General features: G+C 43.8%; 1 protein-coding gene across 1 annotated transcript in view; it reads left to right on the top strand.

The window, feature by feature from the left end:
- Positions 1-23,529, top strand: part of LOC144103903 (condensin-2 complex subunit G2-like) — a 151,344-nt gene that overhangs the window by 71,568 nt on the left and 56,247 nt on the right. Inside the window, exons 8-12 of the mRNA XM_077636619.1 lie at positions 1,510-1,593; positions 8,916-9,008; positions 18,821-18,943; positions 19,344-19,439; positions 21,812-21,895. Of these exons, the coding sequence (XP_077492745.1) occupies positions 1,510-1,593; positions 8,916-9,008; positions 18,821-18,943; positions 19,344-19,439; positions 21,812-21,895 (480 nt within the window). The remainder of the gene's footprint in view (positions 1-1,509; positions 1,594-8,915; positions 9,009-18,820; positions 18,944-19,343; positions 19,440-21,811; positions 21,896-23,529) is intronic.

Raw genomic sequence — 23,529 nt, 5'->3', positions numbered from 1 at the left:
AACGCACCTGGTATTTATCTACTTATCTATTTATCAACTGAGCAGTCAAGATAGGGAAAAGAGGTGCTCGTTATGACATACATGACAGAAGGCAACAGTCAAAGAAACCAAGGAGCGAAGGGGATGTTTCTTTTTATTAATTTGTGGTGTTGACTACTTGGAAACACGTTGTTATGAATTTATGACTTAATTGATAGGAAAGCAGAAGAAAAACAACCACTTGTAGTCGGTGGGAGCCAAACTTATGACCTCCGAATTTTCCGTCAGCAACAACGGCAGCTGTTCAATCTTTTGTTTTCGAATGTTCATCAGTGCCGCCTACTTATCAATTATTTTTAAGCTATATAATAATAATAACACTTAATTTCTACCTAATCAACACCAAATATGAAAAAAATTCTATATGCTCCTTGGTTTTTCACTGTTGGCTTCCGTCATGTATATCTATGGAACTGCCATTCAGAGGAGCCGCTGTGGTGGCTTATTTGTTCTGATGCTGGGCTGCTGACCCTATAAAGATGCAAAATCGATCGCAGCAGTGGCAGCTGTGTTTTGATGTAGGCGAAATGCTTGAGGGTGTGCAGTGTGTGTTGTCAGTGCATAAAGAAAAACCGAGGCGGCCAGAAATATCTGGAGCGCTCCACTGAGACGCAACTTATAGCCTGAATTGGTTTGGAACATTAATTCCTATAAAATGATAAACCTGTTTCGTTATGAGAACATTATTATGCAGGCAGTGGCATAATTGCTTGTTACGAACTTGGCACGTGCATACGGGCAAATAAAAGAAAAAGTAATTGTTGGAATCCAGCCTAGGCAGCCTAGTTTTAGTGGACTGTAAGTGTGATCTGCGAACACACTGATATATTAAGATCTGAGTGAATGTTAGAAAACCCCAAGGAGTCGAAATTAATCCGGAAATTGTTCCTTGTAGCTCACAGCGCAGTTTTAGCATGTAAAAACCGCCAGTATTTAAGGCAAAGCGAAGGAGTTTGATAGAGAGAGCTGTTTATTTGAAAAACATAATTTAACCGACGTTTAAATTGCTGACTTGCTACTCTGCGTAGGGAAGGGGTTTCGGGAGACGAAGATCGAATGAGAGAGGTGTTGAAATTGTGATAACAAATTTCACTGCATAGAGAATGTTCAATATGAGTACTGAATGGAGAAATTAGAGTGTCGGGAAGGCCAATAGCATGAAAATGATAAAGTGAAAAGTTCATAGTGCGTTTCTGCTGCCTATGGCAGGCTAAGGGCCCTAATACAAAACCGTTAAAGAGACTTGAGTGAGTGATTTCATAAGATGTTGATAATATGCACGTTACTCAGCATATGCAGGGCATTCAAGCAAAGTATGCTCCACTGCTTCTATCAAGTCGCAGTTGTCGCTGCACGGGGGACGGGTTCGCTGCTGCACTGATCTCGGTGTGCCACGTGGTCCTTGGTAGTTATTCTTTTTCGACAGATGCCTCATCCTTCTCGTGCTCGTCTGCCCTTGTGCCCTCGCAGGTCCTTGAAGAAAACATACAGAAAATAATGGACTGGACTGTGAATGGAGATATTTCCAGTGCCCACCAAACAAACTTGTTCAGGGTGAGCAACACTCTTTTCTTGCCAAGTGTTTTCATGCAATGCTTAGTAGCAGTGCAACGAAGGGTACGCCACAGCGTGTATGTTGGTTGTGACATATATTGTTTATCACTGCTCTTTGTTGTATTGAAATCCTGAACCTAATTCAGATGATTGTACTGCCAAATATTTGATGAAAAATTGTTGTGAGTGTATGCAAGGTGCTCTGAAGGTGGTCTTAAGTGATATACTTGGCAAGCATTGAGAAGGCAACAGATCTCTTCGGAGTAGATGCCGTTCCGAAATCACATGTCTCTCAATAAGTCAAAACTGAAAGCGAACAAGCTACATGGCTGGTGTCTCCAGCCAGCAATCCAGAGTACCTTGTTATGGGCCGAGCAGCAACCACTGCCGTGCCATTATTCATCACAAATAATAATGCGGCAGCCTTGAGCTGATCGTTATCACGCTGCAGCTGGTGCTGTATGCATGTACAGTATGCATTTGTCGCTGATGACTGCCTTCCTTCAGTGCACGCTGCTTATCACAAGAAATCCCAGTAAAAAAGCTATTGGCATCCGAATGGAACCTATTGGACCTCCATTTGGATCCAAGTGGACTCAACAGGATATAGCAATCCAGATGCTTGGTCCAATTGGATTATACAACTGGATTTGCCGACTCCAATTGGCGGTTTTAATTGGTTCCAGATTACAGTTGGCGTCTTTAACCAATTGGGGTGACACGAAGTGGAATTTTAGTAACCCGTTCGAATTTTCAAAACCAGTTGATAAATCCAATTGCTTTTTGAGATTCCAATTTGGCTTTCCAGTTGGTTCTTGAGATTCCAAGTGGCGCACCATTAAAAAGAATTGGTTGCAAAGTTTAATTGTGTATTTTCAGACGGTTGGAGTCTCCTGCTCGATCGTCCAAAATTGCAAACTACGCAATTTCTAGCCGCAACTACTCTTTGGCTGTGATATTCGTACAGTCTTCCACGACGAGTACAGCTCGGGGTTTGCAGTTAAATGGTTAACAACATCGCGTGGTGCTTGTGGATGGGCCTTATTGAACCAGGACCTTGAACGAGCTGCGTAAAAAGCGTCGGAGAGATGTGCAGAGAGCCAAACGAGCGAAACCAAAACACGTGCGGTGACTCGTCCCTGTCAGACGAGAAATCCTGCTTTTGAGGGGAAGCAGGTAGAAGCGTACAAATGTATCTAAGTACAAAGAAGACTAAGCGCGCGGTAAACGTGGATGTGCAGGATTTTGTATGATGCGTCGTGCCACGCAAAGGGAAATGCAAGTCTAACGCTAAACATTTTCATTAGATCGGCCCATTGATCTCTCTCAATTTTTACCTTGGTCATCTGATGTTTGTATTTATGGTAGCGTTTCAGGAAAATCTCTACCAGAAGTTAATGAGCTGGCCATATTAATGAATGCATTGGCTATGAATTGCATGTGGCAGTGACTGAAGAGCAGAAAGCTGCAATGCTGATGTTCTTTCAATTGCTGCTTATCCTTGCTTTCAAAACTTGCTAGCTTGATGCGTTGTTGCATTTTATTTCCGTGGTGGCGTAGCGCAGTGTAGATTTTGTCTGCATGTCGTCTTTCAAATGCCTCAAACAGTAGATAAAAGCACATTTTTTTCATGTATGAGGGTATTTCAACGCACTGATCTGCTGCAATGAGCAAAGCATTTTCAAATATATGGCAGTTGAGGCAGTTGAGGCATAGTTTTGATGTGTTTATATTGCCATGCGTTCTTTCTGTGTGCTCTAGATATGACTTCCATCAATTTAAACTGCTTTCTATTTTGTGGTCACCCTGCTTAAGCAGTACATTAAATCATTTACAGAATAGTCAGTCTGTCAGTTTTTGTGCTCAATGTCTGTTGAAATGCAAAGAATTCTAAATTCAGCTGTTGCGTAACAGGATTTGTATACTATTGTGAAAGAGGAAGCACGTGAATTGGTGTAGAGACGAGAGCGCAACGAACGGGCGAAGGACACAGACAGGGCCACAACACAGCGCTGTACTGAAAACTGAAACCTTTATTAGTAGCCAGCCGGAATAAGTACCCGACTGGAAGGCAGAAATGAAAGGCAAAGCACACAAGTCACAAAAAAATTTAAAACATTCGAAATAAAGCACACGAGAGTCAGCATTCGAGTCGAGGTATTGTTTTTCTTTTTGTGAAAGCGATAGGGAGGGTGCGCTTATACAAACCTTTGGGAGCCTTGCTATGACGTGTGCTTCTAAAATTTCTCGTGTCAGCGAGTCGTGGTTGCAACCTATCGCATCGCACTTGTTGTACAGTGGATTGTAGGCATCGATGTCATGTTCGTCATCATGTTCACCACTTTTGCAGTTTCTGCAGTGTTTGGCTACGTGGCCAACTACAGTGTTTGGCTACGTGGCCTACTATTGCTGGGTTGAGAAAATGAGAGCGTAGAGACGCCAACCGGACAGTTCTATTCCAGCCGAGCGAATGCCGGCACGAGCACGAGACGCCTGCCAGCCGCCGCGAGCATCACGCCCCCCCCCCCCCCTCGCATCCAAGCCAAGCCACGCAGACGGCCTAGCCAATACATGTGGCTACTGTCTACAACATCTCCCCTGAGAATAAAGCAACCGCAACGTCCACACCTGGTGTGCCGGTGGGAGGCGTCAGCGCAGGTCGTTTGTGAATCTTCTAGAGAAACTGATGTACCAGGGGGAGATTCCAGATTCCTCGTAGTAGGCGTCAGCGCAGGTTGTTTGGGAATCTTCCTGAGAAACTGAAACCCCACGGAGAGATTCGTCGTATACGACGTATTGGTGGTCTCTCTCCTCTTTCGCAGGCTTGAGAAAAGGAATAAGATGGGTTCGATTTCGCCGTATAGAACCTTTCCAAGTGTCAACTATATTTGACGTAGGCCCGCTTGCGGGCGACGCCACGTTTCTTTTTCGCTCTAAGTCGGCAACCAACAGTTCATCTCTTTCCAGAAGGATCGGAAGTTGCCGTACGCCATGCCGTCTATCGTAATCTCTTCGCTGGTGTTCGCGGTATTGGATTTCAAAATTCCGTAGTTTAGTGGCGTCTGGCAAACGGGGAACACGCTATCCGGGAGTAGGAGGAATCATTGTCCGCAACCACTTCCCAATCATTAGTTCAGAGGGGCTGTATCTATTTTTCAATGGAGTTGACCTGTAGGACAAGAGGGTCAGGTATGGGTCTTAGGTCTTATTCATTGAAGTTTTGATAATTTTACCGTAGCCTCAGCGTGTCCGTTGCTCTGAGGGTATTGTGGGCTTGATGGGACGTGTTTGAACCCGTATTATTGAGCAAACTGCGAAATCGGAGGACGAGAACTGCGGACCATTAACCGAGCCTACCACCTCTGGATTGGCGTGCCGGGCGAAAATTGATTTGCAGTGATTGATCACTGTGCTATATGACAGTTTCTCTAAACGAGTAAGTTCTGGATATCTGGAGTAATAATCAGTCACGATTAATCACCAGTGGCTGTTGAAGCTAAAAAGGTTCATTGTAACTCTCTCCCATGGTCTTGAAGGAAACTCAGCGCTTCGAAGCGGCATTTTTCGGTTGCTGGACGTCTTGACACAATCCGGACAATGTTGTATCGTGGTTGCGATGCCTTTGGCCACTGTAGGTCAACAAATGGGGTCCTTGGCGCAAGCTTGCGTCTTCGTAATGCCGAAGTGGCCTTCGTACAGAAGACACAGAATTTCGTTCCTGCAAGTGAGTGGGGCAACCACCCGGGCTGCGTAGAGTAGCAGATTGTCCTCCACGGTGAGTTGGTTACGATGCTCGTAGAAAGGCCTGAACTCAAGGGGCAAATCCCACATGGAAGGCCCCTTTTCTTGCATTTTTCTGGGAGATACAAGCCAACGTGATCTGATTTTTTGGATTCTTTCAGCCACTGAAGGCAGTGCAGCTTAAAAGGAAGAGTTGACCTCGCGCAGCGGACAAAAGCTTCGATTTCGCCATCAAGCTCCGTGTCACCGGCTTCTTGAAGCGGTGTTTTGGAAAGCGTGTCAGTGGCGAGGAGGTCGTTTCCAGGGACGTACGACACCTTGTAATTGTACCGCATCATCCCCATTTGAGCCTCTGTAGTCGAGGTGTAAGGTCATCAAGACTCTTTGACATAAAGATTGGTACCAGCGGCTTGTGTTCGGTCTCGAGTGTGAACAACTTGCCGACGAGATAGTCGCTGAACTTTCCGCAAGCCCAAATTAAGGCTAGAGCCTCTTTTTCTATTTGCGCATTGCGTTTCTCTGTGTCAGATAGAAGCCGGGAGGCATAAGCGATGACCGAAAATTTGCGACTGGCCTGTTTCTGTGGAATCACCGCCATCAATCTATAGGAAGAAGCGTCTGCACTGACAACTCCACACTTTGCAGGGTCGTACATCCCTAGCACTGGGCGTGACGAAAGTAGTCGCTTCCACTTGTCAAACGCTTGCTGCTGAGGAATGCCCCAAATTCCTGCTTTTTTGACAGCAAGCAAGTGAGCGGTTGGAGCACGTCATGGAGGTTGGTGACAAAGCAGACAAGATAGGTTGCCATCCCAAGCACCCTTTGCCGCTCGCTTCTGTTGGTCGGGCTGTTCATCTGTAAGATGGCCTCAACCTTTTTGTCGTCCGGTTTTATTTCTTGCTGGTCAAGCTTGTGACCCAGGAACGTTGGCTGGTCGACGTGGAACAGGCACTTGTTTTCGTTTAGCGTGACACCCGTCTTAGTCGTTGAAGAACGGCGCAGAGTGTCTCGTTGTGCTCTGTTTCGTCTGAACCCCAGATAAGGATGTCGTCCATATGACACTAAACTCTGTTGACACATTCCAGAATTTTTGACATCTGCTTCTGGAAGTACTCGGGAGAGGAGGCGGTGCCAAATAGAAGCCTGTTGAAGGAAAACCTTCCGATTGGCCTGATGAAAGTGATGAAGCTTCTTGCTGCCTTCACTGAGTGGTATCTGCCAGAACCCTGAATTCGCATCCAGATTCGAAAACACCTTGGCTGCATGGCGCAGCCCGAGTGTATGCTCAACAGAAGGAATCGGATGCCAATCCCGTAGGACGTGACGGTTGAGCTCGGAGAAGTGGACGCAAATTCTAACATCAACGTTTGGTTTTTGGACTACCACCATTCGTGCACACAATTCCGTCGGCTCACCAACAGGTGAAATGACGCGAATATTTTCTATTCGCTGCAGTTCAAGCCTTGTTTTCGTGTAGAGCGTAATTGGTATGCGGCGAGGGTGCTCAAAGCAAATGGTTTCGCGCCTTCGTGCAGGCGATAGTGGTGTTCTCTTAGTAGCTTTCCGAGGCCTTGAAACAACGAAGTAAATTCGTCACTTGGGCTCACCTTCTTTGCGACGGCGCTGACGAAGGTTAGCACCTGCAAGTCTTTGATGGCGGGATTGCCGAGTAAGGGAGTGTGGACATCTTCCAGCACGTAGACGTCATGGAGCGTTTCACGTCCACGGTAGGCGAGTTGAAGACGCGCTATGCCCTTGGCTGCGAGAGGTCACCATCAGGACCGTACAGCTGCCGAGGAGCTACAGACAACGGAGGCTGATGTCGGAGCATGCTGAAAGTCGTAGGTGGGAGGACAGATTCGTCGGCACCTGTGTCTGTCTTGAATTTCACAGGTTGTCCTTGCACGAGAATGGATGTCTCCTATGTGGTCGTATCGAAGAACAGGACGGTTCCGAGAAATCTACCTTGGCTGTCGGGTTCTAGTGCTTCAGCGATGTTTACCCAGCGTGACATGCACACAGACGCGTAGTGGCCCTTTTTGGCAGCCCCAGCATACCTGCGTCCGCGCTGGACAGAGTGAACGCGGGTGTTGTCCTTTTCCACACCAACGACACGATGACGGAATGCTGTCAGCTGGACGCGGATGTGGCCTTGATTCAAAGTGCTCTCGGCCGTCATTGACGTGAGCACAATTCGTGGGGTGCCTGACTTGCTGTTCACCTGATGAAACTTTGTTGACGGTCAGCGTTTCGGGGTGAAGCTCCGCTTGCTGCTGACGAATGCTTTCGACCTGCCTGATACTCTCTAGCGCCCTCTGCAGAGTAAGATCAGCGTCTAGTTGAAATCTGACAATTTCTGGTCTTGAATGCCGATGACCAGTCTGTCTCGAAAAAGTTCCTCTCGGAGGGTGTCGTACTCACAATGGTTGGAAAGCGTGTGAGGCGCAGTTACGATGTCTTCCACGGATTCGCAGTTGTTATGGACCCTCGTGTTGATGCGGGCCCGTTCAAAAATTACGTTGCACCGCGGTATGAAGTAGCTGTCGAAATGCTTTAGGACGACTTCCAAGATCTGAGCGTTCTCACGGGAGAGTTTGAAGGTTGAGAAGACGTCCTCGGCGTGGTCGCCTATCAAGTAAAGGAGCGTGTCGACCTGGTGTGACCATGATTTGTCGCAGAGAACGGAAGCAGTGTAGAAACGCTCGAACCGCTTCCTCCATTTCGGCCAGTAAGCAGAAGTCCTGACGCATAAGGCCTCGGGCGGTTGAATGACGAAGGACGCCATGTACTGGCCGCGTAGTCCAGGCCGTAGACGCTGCTGTGACGTGTGCCAGCGTTGATACGTATCCGAGCGAGAGGAAGCATCCCCGCTTGGGCTTACTGTGGGAATTCAGTTACTTCTAACACCATGTTGAGTTGAGGAAACGATAGCGTTGAGACGCCAACTGGACAGTTCTATTCCAGCCCAGTGAATGCCGGCACGAGCACGACACGCCTGCCAGCCGCCGCGAGCCTCATGCGGGCACCCCCTCCCCGCGCAGGCAGGCCAAGTCACGCAGACGGCCTAGCTACTGCATGTGGCTACTGCCTAAAACAACTATGGCGCCACGTGAGATATATTCATGCTCCTTTAATCTTTCGTTGATACATCGCCCGGTTTGACCTATGTATCGCTTTCCGCATAATAGCGGAAAAGAGTAGATGACTCCCACATGGCAGGGGACAAAATGTTTTGCATGCCTTTTAAAACAGCCGCGTGGTTCACTGTTGGCCGAAATAACTTTCTTCACCAGGCTGGACAATCGAATAGGTGCAGAAAACACATCAACCCCCCCATGTTTTCCAATTCTCTTCAGGTTGTGTGAGACCTGATGCAGATATGGCACAACGGTAACGGCAGCGCTGTGTTGTGTCTCTGCCTGTGTCTTTTTCGTCCCATTCGTTGCGCTGTAGTTATGGAATATAGAAACCAACTCGCCAAACAATTTACCTTGTCGAGAGACAAATGCAGGCATACTGCTCTTGCGTGTTCATGTGGTGCCCCTTCCGCTTTTAAAATCTGTTAGAATTTCCTTTTGCAGTTTTTGAGAGGGCTACATGCTGCACGAAAAGACAGAGCTTTAGCCAGAATGCTCTACCAATGCTACCTCCCTATCCTCTGGCGTGGTCTCAAGGTGAGTGTTGCTTGTATCTGTGGTTGACTGAAGGTTAGGCATGGTGATAGTTATAGTACAACAAGAGGTACGGAATTGTAGGCTTTGAAATGTGCAATGCAATAAGAGAAGCTCTGCTTCTGATGGCTGAAAACAAAATTTTGGAGCGTATCTTGAGGCCAGACTCTTAATCTAGATAAAATACAGTTTCGTGGCACTTGTCAGTATGTTTGTATTCTGTGATGAACAGGATCTTTCTGGACCAATATGGTATTGCTGTACCGTTAACTATGCTCAAAGCCTAAAAAATAGGGGTGTGCGAATATTCAAAATTGACTGTTTGATATTCAGTGCCATTAGGCTTGACCTCATGTGAAATTCCGCAAGTGAACTTTCCCACATATCACAAGCCCTATGAACAAGGTGGCCAACAACCTGCTTCGAACAATTGTAAGTCGAAAGAGCACTTTTTTATCCGTCCCTAATATGTTACATACTTAATGCCCACACTTATGCCATTCGTGCTGCCGCCTTCATCAGACTCCTAAGCGTGACCTTCATAATTTCACTTTCGTCCGCTACGATATGCGGGAAAGGCTGCTTATAGAATTTCAGTGTGAGGCTCCCAAAGGGGCGAGTCGCGGTGCTTTAGAAAGGCAAGCGATCGAGTAAAAATTCTGCCTCTTGCATGTTGAGTTGTAAGCCACGCAGTTCTTAATTAAGCAGATTTAACGGTAGGCGTGACAACATTCGAAGGGTCCCTGTCGCTAGGCTAAAAAATAGCCTGGCCGCATAGTTTCTGTTTCCGACCTTCGCTGCTTCCCCGCAGAAAACGCAGCTGTCGGCTCGTGTATTCGCCGGTAGCCCAATCCCAGCTCCATGCCGCTTTCGGATGCTGACTGGCACGTCGCTGTTTATTTCTTTTTTGGCGCACTCTCGGCGTTCCGACGTTGATGTGCGTTCCCCCTCGCTTGCGCTCGCGTTGTTCTTCTAGCACACCGAAACTGTGCGGAAGTCACAGGCTTGCAGGTGTGCGCAATGTAGCCGCCTCATAAGGCTGTACTGCATTATCTTCATTTGTTTGGTCCGGGACCTGCGGGGCATTTTATAAATTGACCTTAATATAACTCTGAAATTTCTTCCGGTCTTTTAAACCCATTTTAATGACATTTTAGTAGTGAACATGGTATTGTTTATTGCCAGTTTTGACATTTTATCAGATAAATATATTTTTGCAATACCACATACACGTTGAATATTATTATGCTGTCTAATAAAGGAGCACGTAATTCTTTTCACATCGTGTTTTATATGGTGTTGAGGCAGCCTAGTTTTGATTATTTCAGCTGCAAAGACAATAGACTATTTTGAAGATGCAAGCGCAAGAATGTGTGGTCATTTATCTGTTCTGATTTTTTTTGTACTGAACAGATGTTCGTTTCTTGATTTGATATTCGAAGCCATTTTTTTGCTTCATATTTATGTTCAGTTTGTATTCAAAAGTTTCAGTATTTGCACTTCCGTAGCAGCAATGAAGGCACTGCATTTCATTTCATGCTTCCTTGTTCAAATCAAAATTTGGGAATTGAGAGCTTACTGCTATTTTGAAATACATTTTTTTACTTGAGGCCAGTCCGCCAATTTTTGTGGCAATTTCCTTGGAAAAAAGCGGTTGAGCATTAGAGAATATTCACATTTCCCATTCTTTAGCAGAAAGTTTTAATTATGTACTTACGACAATTGCAGTGAATAAATGTGGCCAGACAATTTTCACTTTTGCATTTAGGTGTATAGAGCTCTTTCTACTGGTGGTGCTAGTCTTGTTTGGCAACATGAATTGCTCTGCATTGTTGAGGTGAACAGCAGTTCGGCATAGAGCTGCAATACCTTACGCTGGGAGTGCGACATAACGCAATTCAATGAAGGTTGCTTGTCTCTAGCTTTGATTACGCGTATGTTTAGTGCGACTCGGTTTTGCACATTTGCTGTGGATAAAGCAGTTGCACCAATTGCTTTCCTTGAAAGGGGGACATCTGCGAAGAACAGTTGGAGTGCATGAATGTTGACTCTGTGCAAATTTTAGCTCGCGGTGAAATGGTTCAGAACTACTGACATTGTTTGTGGCACTCATTCACTGTCTAGCTACACAGTGCAATAGATAAACAATGGTCTTTGGTATAAGCAATGTCTTGGCAAGCTTGTTCTGATTAGCTACTGTTCCTATTACTTTTGGTTGCTCATAAATATTTTTGGGAGTTTCGTCTTCCCACTGTGTGTTCCGCTCCCCAGCAGATAGCATTACGTCCACATAACCAAAAACTTGAGGTGTCTCTTGGCTGGAATACTTCCTATTTTATTTATATTAATATATATATTGTTGTCAAAGAGTCCTGCACCTGGGAAGGTCGACTCCTAGGCCCATATTCTAAATTCAGTTGCTTTAGGGAATTGAAAAAATTCTGATTGGCTGAAGCAGAACAATCAGTCATGGCTCTCGGTTGCAATGAAAAATGCAGTGATACATTTGATCTGTCGGCTACTCAATTTCAGTAGTTACTTGCAGCAGTGCCAAAGCTGCGATGAGCACAGAGGCATGTTCTGACACTGCAGAGTGTAGTGCCAGTGTAAAATAGGGATATGGGGCATGTGCTAAAAGTTTAGCGTGCTTCGGGGTGTACATGTGCCAGATGCTATTTCAAATTGAGCCTTACCGTATGCTCGCATTACATACGCTGTGCCCTGAGTTTACCGTGCATGGCTCTTCGCATACGCTAAAATATTTTTCCAAAACGGTGGCACCCCTTCAAGCAAGACCTCGCTTCGGACAGGCTTCGTCACTGTTATTGCCATTTTCAGTACGTTCACTGGCTATAAACAGGACATCAGGCTTTCGCTTCATCTCATCTCACCTGCAACAAAATGTATGAGCAATAAATTTGCATTATTATAATTTAGAGTGGCAGTTCTGCCACTTCTATGCTTGAAGCGGTGCATTGGTTTGTTAGAGAAGACAAAAAAGTAGCTCTAAACTACAGGGACGAAGAGAGAGCAGACAACACAAATAACCACGCGTGTTGTGTTGTCAAAAGTATCATCTTCAAAACCGCATGGGCAGTGCACCCACCCTCTTATTCAAGAAGCTCACTTCCTTGGTAGAAAGATAATCATTTGGCTTGCACACACACGAATATCTTTGGATGCGTAGGAAAACCTTCCAATATCTCTTTCTTGCTCTGGTTCGCGTTTGCAGAAGTAACGCGTGTCTGCTGATAAAAGCGAGTATAGTCATTCTCATCATGTCTACACAATGTGCAGTGTGCTGCCAAGTGTCCAGATCCTTATATTGCCACTGTAGTTAAAACTGGGTGTAACAAACTTCGATATAGCGAATTCGTTGATGTTACGAATTTCTGAATTCCCCAATGCCACCCCCAAAAAGTGTGTATTTGAGACTGCCATGTAATGAAGGCGTTGTCAGTTGACCTTATATAGTGAACTGGCTGCACCATCTGTCTGTTAGCTAGTGACGAGTTGCTCGAAATTCGGCAGAACCGCACGAAAGTTTACTGACAATAAAGTACGAGCTGCTATAAGAACTTCGATTGCAACGGGTGACTGCAGTTTACACAACGCGCCGTGCTTGAGCGCCGTCGGCGCATCTCCGGTACGTTCTGTCTAGGAACGTCATACCACGTGGCATTACAACTGTTCATGCTCGAAAGCGGCAAAAATATTTCAGCATAGTAAGAAAAAGATACTACACGAGCAGTGCGCGGTTTCCTGTGTGATCCTGGCGTCAATAGCTCTCGCGCTTCAGAAGCAGGGATGACGGAGAGCGGAAGAACAGCGAGGGGAAGACCGGGAGCGGAAAATCGAGGGTTGAAGCATGTTCCTCCACAGTCAGCCTCGGTCGCACGCGTTCTCCTCTGGCTCGGCTGAAGTGCCCCATCTCTTCCCCAACCCTCCTCACCCCACCGTAGTGGCATTGCGTGAGTCTGCGGTGAAGGGCGGCAGTTGGTGCCGCAGTCGTGCTATCAGGACCATCGCGAAACGTTTCTCTGTGTTTATAACATAATGAGTTAAACTGTTTTCCATAAACACTTTGAAGGTGATTTTACCTACATTTCTTATTTTGGTTTCCATTCAGCACTGTCCTTTAGACTCTTCCTGGAAAACTGCATATAACGAAAATCTTAATGTAGGAAAAATTTCGGACTTTTCATTTTCGTGATTACCAAGATTGTACTTACGACATCTTCTCCACGAGCCGAACGTTGATGAATTGGACAGTTTGGGCTATGTAACATTTCCCACATATTCGAATTGTCCTGCAGGGCATATACAGTATTCCATGTGTTATTGGGCAGGGCAGTTTTTCTTTGGTTCCCATTCTAACAACCTGTTGATGCCACTAGACTGAACTCATCGTTGTCTTCATTTGCATACACTGAACTAAAGGTGCGACTGTGGAAATGGCACAATGCCACACAAAATGCTTGTGTATAGCATACATAAGCGTGCATATGCTTACAGTATGTAGGCAGCGTTGATTTGTACTATTTTCTAATCGTGCCTGTGTATGCCACGAGCAAACAAAAAACAGATAACGAGGCATGGAGGAACATATGTTTAATGCATTCTCTTGATTGACTGAGCAGGTCTCAACCTTCCATTGTTCTGCAGACAACATATGAGTTAGGGTAGACGCGTAAACTGCTTTCAAACAACAAGCATAAAATGCTCAAAAATAATATTTTATGTAAATCAACTTGCCGTCTAGGTAACATGTTTCTGGAAATATAATTGTGCTTGTTTGTAAAAAGAGCCATAATTTATATCATTGCTGTTGAGAGCAACTGGTACACAACTTCAGCAACATCCGAGGCACTTTGCAAACACTGTGTGCATGGGCAGACTTTGATGTATTTATGTGTCTCAAAGTATGTGTTACTGACACACGTATCTGCTGGATCAGCCACCATACAGCAAGAGATATTTGGCGAATCAACAACGTTTTGATAGTGACATGCACCTCATCATTCCCATGTCTGGTGTGGCCATACTTTGCGTTTTGAGCACCGCATCAGCTGCTTCAGCTTCAACCAATTAGTAATTCCTTCGAGAGATCAGTTCTGTGTGGGATCAGAATTAGAGCATGGGCCCTGCTGTGATGAGCAGTGTTCTTGCTGTTTACTTCTTGAGCCTATCTAGTGTGATTCCACCTTGATTAGCACAACCTCACTGGCCCGTGCAGTATTCCATCGGCATCTGTCAGCATTGGGTGCTCAATAATAATAATAATAATTGTTTTTTGGGGGGAAAAGAAATGTCACCGTATCTGTCTCATATATCGGCGGACACCTGAAGCGCGCCGTAAGGGAAAGGATAAAGGAGGGAGGGAACGAAGAAAGGAAGAAAGATGTGCCCTAGTGGAGGGGGCTTGATTTGAGTTTTGCCAACTTTCGTCTTTCATGTACTAGCGGATATTTATGGCAGCACTAGGACACATATCCTGTTCCTTAGGTGGGTTAGGTGAATGCTCTACCTTTATGTTATGGGTGCAGTTGTAGATGGTGCGACGGTGGATCGGTGAAACTGGGTAACTGGGAATTGCAGAGGGTCAGGTGAGGTGCATAGGAATATGTCTAGGGTATAGAGTGGCTGCGATTGGCATTCGGAAGAGCTAAATGGAGATCAATGGAAGAGGCATTTGTCTTCTGTAGAGGTGACCTGACTGATAATGGTGATGACTTCACCTTGTATTCGAATCTTTGTAGTTGCATGGTGTTTTTGCTCGGGCTGTTCTTTGAAAACTGCAGAAAGGAAAAGCATACAGTGCTCATCCGTGACTGAGTACTGCGTTCTCATGTCACAGGCTCTTGCTGGCCTGAACTTAACATATATGTCACTGTTGGTAATGGGCAGTTCGGGTAAGTTGCAGCGTATCTTGGCATTTTCAAGATGTTGTCATGGCTGTGTTCATTCTATGATCATTGCCTGGCACCCTTGCATGCCAAATTTTTTTATTTGTGCATTTACTGCATGTAATATTTGCTTGCAGGTTTGACATCTTGCGATATCGTTTCTAGCACCATCAGTGAACACTGGCATCCTGATACTATTTCAGTTTTTTGCATGTGGGGCAGATATCACAAACACAAAATGGAGGAACTGTTGAGTACCATGAATTTAAGTGACATTTCTAGGTGATCAGTTTGAGTAATATTGTATTGTATGCAGTGCAGCGTAGATTAGCTCATACTAGTGGGTAAGGCACCGCTGGGTATCAAATTACGCAGCACACCTCCAAGCAGTTTCCATTATTTTTGTAATTTTTACTAGGTATGTGTGATTATTTTCACGTAGTGATGGCTGCCTGGAAGTGAGGAAAAGAGCGAAAAGGGCTTCCAAAAGAAAACTGTTTATTGAGCTGACCTGAGCCCGCAAAGAACTGAATGACTTTGTGGTGGCAAAAGCATCAAGCATGCTCTGCAGTCGTCAAACACACTGCCTACGTTTCTTGGCTGCATTTAATTTAAAGCTGTAAGGAACCTTTGGGATAAAAAAACTAAAAGCTACTACAACAATCCGTTAAAATATGGAAGCAGTTGCGCAGGGCCACGATCAATCTAGATAATTCTGGTTGCATCGCGCGTATGAAACAAAAGAATAAAGCCTCGTGCCAGGAGCTTCGAGTGTGAACAAACAATACAAAGATGAGTGGCAAATTTCGAAATTTTCAGTCTATAAGTAATCTTTTTATTTCATATTCGCGAAACAATTCAAGTAGTGAATGTTCAAAATACAAAATAGTGTTTGTTCACAACGAATCTGTTCTCAAGATTTCGAATAGTTTCAAAATAAGTGGCTTGAAGTTCGAATAGGGAACACCATAGTTTTTTTTCTGCGAATGTTTAAAAACGGAAATATGGGTTCAGGAAGGTGTTATGCGCCTCAACGTGATACATTCATGTACCGGCATTACAATGCTCTATATGTGGCCTTTAGCGTTGGGTGATGCGACAGGGTTCAGTCAGGCTAAGGAAACCCTATTTTTATGCGCTATATCTTAGACTGACTCAAACTCTCACTCTTCTCGTGAACTTATATTTGGCTCTAGTTTGCCGACTGCCATCGAAGTAGGGAAAGGTAATTTATTTTTCCTGTGCATATGACATGACGTTCATAGAATTAATATGCTGGCTTCATGTTGCATGTGCCCTAGTGCAAATCAATGGTACGTCTTTCGCTATTTGCAGGTTTAATTCCACAACTTACAGTGGCAACACTAGTTTTTTGCTCTTTTTATGAATATTCGTTTGGCACGAATATTCACACAATTAGTGTGTAATTTCGTGTAATAGTTCACTGATTCATATTTGATTCGTATTCAAAGATATTGTACCTAGTGGTACCTTTATGGGAAAAATGTGACGATGGTGATTGGTTCTCTTCACTATTCGATTCGTATGCGATTCAGTTTTGTAAAAGTATCATTTGCCAACCCTATTTTTACAGTCAATCCTGCGAATAATAGTGGTTTCTAACGAAATAATGAATGTAACGAAGGAATAGCAATTTTATTGGAAGCCCCGCGGAATTCCTTGTATTTGATATCTTGTTTTTATGAAGTAACATATTCTTACAGTGGGATATAACAAACCTCCAATGAACCCCATTGGTCATTTCTCGCTGAGAATGTTAATCTGTATAGTTGCCCGACACTTAAGTACTGATTAGATGTCCTGAATTGCAGTTGCCTTATTCTCTATCCTTCTTATTGCAAACGGCCTATTGGAGCATGCATGCTCAGCCTTCCTGGTTGCATGGGCAGTTTCTATTTTCGCAGCATGGTCTCATGATTAAAATTGTTTGCAGTGGGCTTCTTGTGCTTGATGGTATAAAGATCCTTCTATATTCACATGACGAAGCAATACAAAAGGAAATCTAATTCAGTTTTAGTTGACGGGAGACTTTGGTCTCCATTATCCACAAGCAATTCTTGTCATTTTTCGCTAGGTATTCTTTTTTAACTTCCTATGATTTGTATTATAAACTTCACACTCGCATGTGCTTGTATATTTAGTCGAAGGTGTTTAAATTATACTTCCATTTTCTAACTGGGATGCTTGCTGCATATTCTTTACCTTGTTCGTAAAGCTTCTTATAAGCAGTGTGCGCTACCCCCTCATCTAATATCTTTGAAATAGGCCTTTAGGATTGTCTTGAATAAAATAAATAAAAATGCGTAGTGTTGCGGCCTGCGCGCTTGTGAGCTGTTTGATGAAGCCAACAAAAACAAGCACCCTATATACTGGATTATAACGCTCCCTGAATTGTAACGCACACCCAATTTTCAAGCTAAAATAAATAAAAGTGCAGTGATTCGATTGCAACATGCACAAGCTTTTCACACTTTGATCCACACGATCACATTATTATCTTCGCACATTCCTTGTGCTTTTCTCACCATTCATACTGCAGACCTTGGCAGACAGCCAAGATGCTCCGATAACATCGGGGAATTTATCTTCCAACGGGAGATCCGGTGGCGGTGACATGCTCAGCGAAATTGGCAGAAAGCCAAGAGGTCGCGCGCTCTGAACGGGAGATTTATTGATGGTGGCACGTTGGGCGCGGGGCTTTCCAGGTTGGCCATTGGGTGCCTGGAAGGCTGCACGCAAGCTCGCCTCGTTGCCGCTCAATGGCAACGCATTTAGTGCGTTGCCATTGAGCGGCCGTGGTAGTGAACTTGGCGCATCTTCACAACCGACGTGTTCATGTTATCTAAGTCTATGTCTGCGCCTTGCTTATGTACACATCAGATGCTCGCAAGACCCAACAGTATCCATGACTGCGGTAGGCTAGGTAGGTGATGTTGATAACGATGCGCAATAAATACCAAGCCACCACTTTATGATGTCAGTGACTATAGGGTGTTGCTGGCCAAGTTCAATTTTCATACTTTAGGTACAAGCACGTAATTTTTAAATAGTTTTTTTCCTCAAAAAAATGTGTGCGGTAAAGTTAAGTAAATACGGTACTCGCAAGGAAATAGCCACTAAGCGCCCTCTTTGAGAGCCATCTCATATGAGCTTTGGCACCTAGAAAATGAAGCTAATATTCTGAATGCTCCTCTTCCTGTGTTTTACGACATTATTCTTCCAAGACTGACTAGCTAGGCTCTGAATGTTCGTGTGGGCTGCGAAAAGCACGAGTGTACATTGGCAAGGATAACATATCTAGTTGGTGCATATACGACCATATACGACTATTCAGCGTCATGATGCGCGATTGGTGCACATGTTGAATGCATCCTTGGTACACACACAAAACGCTGGCTTTGCTATCGTTGTTATACTCAGTTGAAGGCAAGATTACTGGCATGCGAAAGTTGCAGCCGACGATTCGGACCGTTATAGCAAAGCAACAGCTATAATAAGAATATGGGGCATCTTTGACTTCGTGATAATGAGGTTCAACTGTAGCTCTTTAATACTGGGCTTTTTAAACATGATTATGCATCTCTCTATTTCACGGTGACATGTTAGTATGCGATCTGTACATTACAATTCCATTGCAAGTTTGGAAAGGAATTTTTGTGTATTGAAGGTAATTGAGAAGAATTTTGAGTGCTATGGTTAAATGCTTGCGATTGCTGGTAATACTGTTTATAGAAAATATGAACACTACACTGGTTGCATCCATTGATCTGCACATTGTGAGCTTGTTTGCTTCACGTGCTAAACTTCATGTCAAATACATCACACAGTCCTGTGTTGTTTACTTTATTTTGCATGTAATGTCTCCACTGTTTCCTTTTCTTGATCCAGGCGCTACACTACAAGGTTCGGCTCCGCTCTGCTAGAATTTTTTTTGACTCATTCCCACTGCTGGAGAGCACTGCAGCTCCAGAAATGGAGCAAGAGTTGGCCGAGAACTTCCGTATAATGCATGTGAGTTTCTTAGAAAGAAAGGGAAATGGTCTTCATGGGCCTGCTGTTTCATTTCAGCTAGTCTCACTGTAGTTTCTGAAGCAGAAGAAATTAGAGGCTGTAAGAATAGTTCCAAAAATGGAGTAACATTGGAAACTTCTAATTTTCATGCTTTTCAAATCATTGACTCCATTTCTAGGAGCCTTGCTTCTGCGATGCTGTACTATGTATGCCCTCTTTTCCTCTGTTTCTCCAAAATGTTATGCCATCGCTCTGGTGGTACAAAAATGATAAAGAAAAACATTGAAAACAGCCGACTATATTAAACTTGCATTTGGCACATGATTGCCTTAGTTGCTTATTAGCCATTAAACACAGCAGAACACCCATCTCCGCTCTTGTCTTACCGTCTGTTCTGCAGGCTCTTCTAGTGGACTCTGTTCCAGACATTCGAGCAGTGGCAGTCAGGGGTGTATGCAAAGTGTTGACGGATTTCTTCGAAATTATTCCTGTCCACGTGAGTGAAACTGCTGTTCCAATGTCCTTTTTTCCATACTGAGTATACTGCGCAGTCCACTTACAACGATAATGAGCAAATCAGAAGATGCGACTGTTATAACCGATTATCACTATTTATTTATTGATTCCATTAATTAATTTTTTTATTTATAATACCGTCAGCGCCTGGGTCGGACATTACAGAGGAGATTGGAAAGCATAAATGTGCAGGAAAAGCAGGAATAAGAGAAAAACACAGACATAATATACAAGGGTATCAAACTGAAAAATAGCACAGCGCAAAAATGATTCATTTTAGGAACGCTAAAATATACAACATTATGAAAAAATATTAAGCTCTGCAAAAATTTATTCAGTGGGAACTCTAAAATGAGCAGTTAGAACATTTTCGAATAAGCTAATATCTGTGTTAGACACTAGCGCCTCGGGAAAGTGGTTCCACTCATTAAGTGAACACAGGAGGAATGAATTGTGAACGGTGTTTGTGTGGCATGCAAATATCTAATTTCGTGATGGTCTACGCGACATGATGTATAAGAGGGCCGCTGAGGCAGATGACTGGGAAGTGTATTGTGATAGTATATATTATGTAGTATACATAGTCGAAATATCTTACATCTTAGCGACAGTGGTGGCAGGTGTAACGGGTTTTTCATGTTGTGCTGGCAGTACGATGATAATCACTGAAGATGTAACGAGCACACCGATTCTGAACAGCTCGATTTTAGTTATCAGTATTTTTAGGCCCGGGTCTCATACAGAGTTCAAGAAGAACAGCGCGAAAAGACAAGGACCACAGGAAGATACAGATGTGGTCAGATACAGATACAGAAAGATGTGGTCCTTGTCTTTTCGCGCTGTTCTTCTTGAACATGGCATACCAACTCGCCCAAGCATCAGTCCTAACGAGCCTCATACAGAGGCCACTAATAATGCTTGAAATGAATAAGTGTTTCATAAATTTGTAATTTAAGGGATGAAGAAATGGTTGAGAACTTACGTTCCGAATAACCTAGAGAACGATTACCATTGCTAGTAACATAGTTGATATGCTGCTCTCATGATAGCTTAGATGAGATAAAGACGCCTAAGTATCTGCGGGAGTTTTCCTGTTTCAGTGGGGTATTTTGTAGGTTGTATGAAGAAACCTGAGAGTTAGTTCGAGATACATGAAAAACTTTACAATTGTCAGAGTTGAGTCATTTGCAAATCTTGACTCCATGCAGTTACTAAGTTAAGGTCTTATTGAAGAATGCCATTATCATCAGGTTTGGCTGTTTCGCGATAAATTACACAGTCGTCTGTAAAAAGTCCAACGGGTGATTTATTTCCGGTGGGTAAATTATTGATATAGATTAGAAAGAGTAAAGGAGCAAGAATGGGGCCCTGCGGCACGACAGAATAGGCATGAGATTATGTTCGAGTCGTTTTCGTTAACCGTTATGTATTGGAAGCAATTAGTAAGAAAAGTTATCAACCTTGCAAAATCATTACGGTCCAGGTAAAGTTTGTTCAATTGAAACAGCAGTAGACTATAAGACACCTCGTCAAAACTTTTAGAAAAATCAAAGGATATACAGTTGACAACACCACCCAGTTCAGGACCCTGTGAAGAAAGTGAGTGAAAAATGCCAGCTGCTTTTCACATCAGTAATGCTTTCTGAAGCCATGTTGAAAACTGTGAAAGAAGGAATGAAAATCGAGAGGGGTGGCAATTTGGGATGATATAATAAGCCCAAGAATTTTACCCGGAAGGCTGGTCAAAGAAATGGGGCGATATTTGTTAACCGGTTAGTCGCCATTTTTGTGTATTGGACTGCCAGAAAAAAAAAAACCAGAACACACCCACGTTACCCACGTACAACCCGCAATGTTATCAGCGCACAGCATCTTGCCGCGCTGCCAAGGTCTGCGCTGCATAAACGGGAAAGAAACTAGGTTAGCGCGAAGAAGCATTGTGCTGCGGCGGCCACGCAGGCTCATTCGTCCTCCCTCTGGCAATAGTGCTATGATTGTGCTTGGTTTCTAAGGGCCCATGCAACGCTATTTCGCTACGCCGGTCCATTTTCAGCACTCATGAGGAGTTTTTATGTCATTCGCTTCGAAATATTTTATTTTTTTCAAACTTTCAGGCGTTTTCGTTGTAAACAGGTTCTGGGGGAGAGAATTTAATCATTGTATCTGTTATTTCGCTGAAGATTGCATCGTTATAACCAGTTTATTTTGATAAAGAGACATAAGAAAATTGACAAATCAAAAACTTTTGTTTGTCATAAGAGATATATCGTTATGTCTGATATCGTTATATGTGAAAATGCCATGTGGCACAGGCTTTGCAGGACACTAATCAATGCCCCTCACATTTCACAGGAACGAAAGGCACTTGGAGATGACTTAATCAACAAAAATGCTGTGGACCTGAATTCTCTTGATTCAAGAGTTCGAGTTAATCAGGTGAGAAGAGTAATTTGTGTGGCCGGGCGGACAAATCATGTTACTTTTTCTTCGTGAAAATTGTTTGAAACTTTTAGTAGCACAATATACTGCCTATATTATTGCTTAAAATGCAATTGTTATGCAGTATATGTCTTTAAATTAGTGCTGTAATGTTGTTTGACTGCACAAAAAGGCTGTTGGAGGCAGCTACTTGCAGTGTAACTGACTTGAGTTGCTCCTTGGTGTTTGCAGTCTTGTGGAAGCAAAGATTTTCACGAAATCGACAGCACGCTGCCTTTGCGGCAGTGCGAATTAATATGAGAAGAACCGGCGCATGTCGAGCCACTATGTTCGCTACATTGCGTGTGGTTCACATACACGTTAAGACATTGTTGTCGGAGTTTTATTAAGAGGCTTGTTATAAGGGCCGTTACATGGATGTTTTCAGTATGACATGATAGAAGAGTTGTTAAGTATTGTTGCGCGAGTTTTTTGCTGCCATCGATGAACGGTAAAAACAGGAACAGCAGCTGTCTATGCTGTAGTGGAACACTTGCAGGACCATGTCAGTGCCATTAACATCAGTCATCGAGGAGTCAAACGTTATTTTTCTAATGTAAAATGGTTGTCTAAATATGTCGTGCTATTTTACAAAAAAAACATCATTGACCACACCGCGGTGGCTCAGTGGTTATGATGCTTGGCTGCTGACCCAAAAGAGGTGCGTTCCATCCCGGCCACAGTGGTCAAATTTTGATGGACGCGAAATTTTAGAGGTGCGTGTACTGTGCGATGTCAGTGCAGGTTAAAGAAACTCTAGGTGGTTGAAATTTTCAAAGCCATTCACTTCGGCGTACCTCATGGCCTCAGTCGCTTTGGGACATTAAACCTCTGTAAACCAAAACACATCATTGGGCACACACGAGTAACTGGTACATTTCAAGCACGAAAAGATTTATGCATGGCTGTGTTTGTGATGACAGGTCTTATTACTGCATGCATGTGATGCATATATGGTGATATGATGCTTCGTTACCCACTGAGCGGGAGGGGAAATATATTGACTGCATTCAAATTCTATTGCATTCTAATTTTTTTCGCACTTCGTTTCTTTTTCATACAGTTGCTAGCTGTCACTGGAATCACTTAGTCAAACGAGTGGATGGTAAGAATAGAATAGAATCAGACAAATTGAATTGTATTATAGCAGCTATGTGCCTTCCATCCACTGCTTAGAAACCAAGCAAGAGCAAAAGGCGCGGTTATTTTTTGCGGAACGAGCTCGTTGGAAAAAGTTAGCTCATTGATCTTTTTTTCCACTTGTACACCTGGTTAGAAATTTGTTATTATATTTAAAGTAGCACGTGGTGAACGAAATTGAAGAGCAGAAAAATAAAAGCCAAAAGGGCGCAACTTTATCATGTAAATCTCAAGTTATAGTGACCGACAAACTTTTAGAGATTGTTTTCTGCACTAGTAGCATGGCACTTGGTGTGTCTTTCCTACTTCTAATGCTTAATTAAAAAAATTGCGCTTCTAGTTTTGTCATTTTCTTATTTTTCAGGGGTGTTTATCGCCAATTTTATAGGTTTCAAATTTTATCCAAAGCGCATAATCTGCCTAGCGCTCCGCTTTCGAACCTGATGGCTTCA

This window comes from Amblyomma americanum, chromosome 1 (genome assembly GCF_052857255.1).
Source record: "Amblyomma americanum isolate KBUSLIRL-KWMA chromosome 1, ASM5285725v1, whole genome shotgun sequence".
Lineage (NCBI taxonomy): Eukaryota > Metazoa > Arthropoda > Arachnida > Ixodida > Ixodidae > Amblyomma > Amblyomma americanum.
The sequence above is the reverse complement of the archived record's forward strand: the minus strand, read 5'-3'. Positions and strand labels throughout refer to the sequence as shown.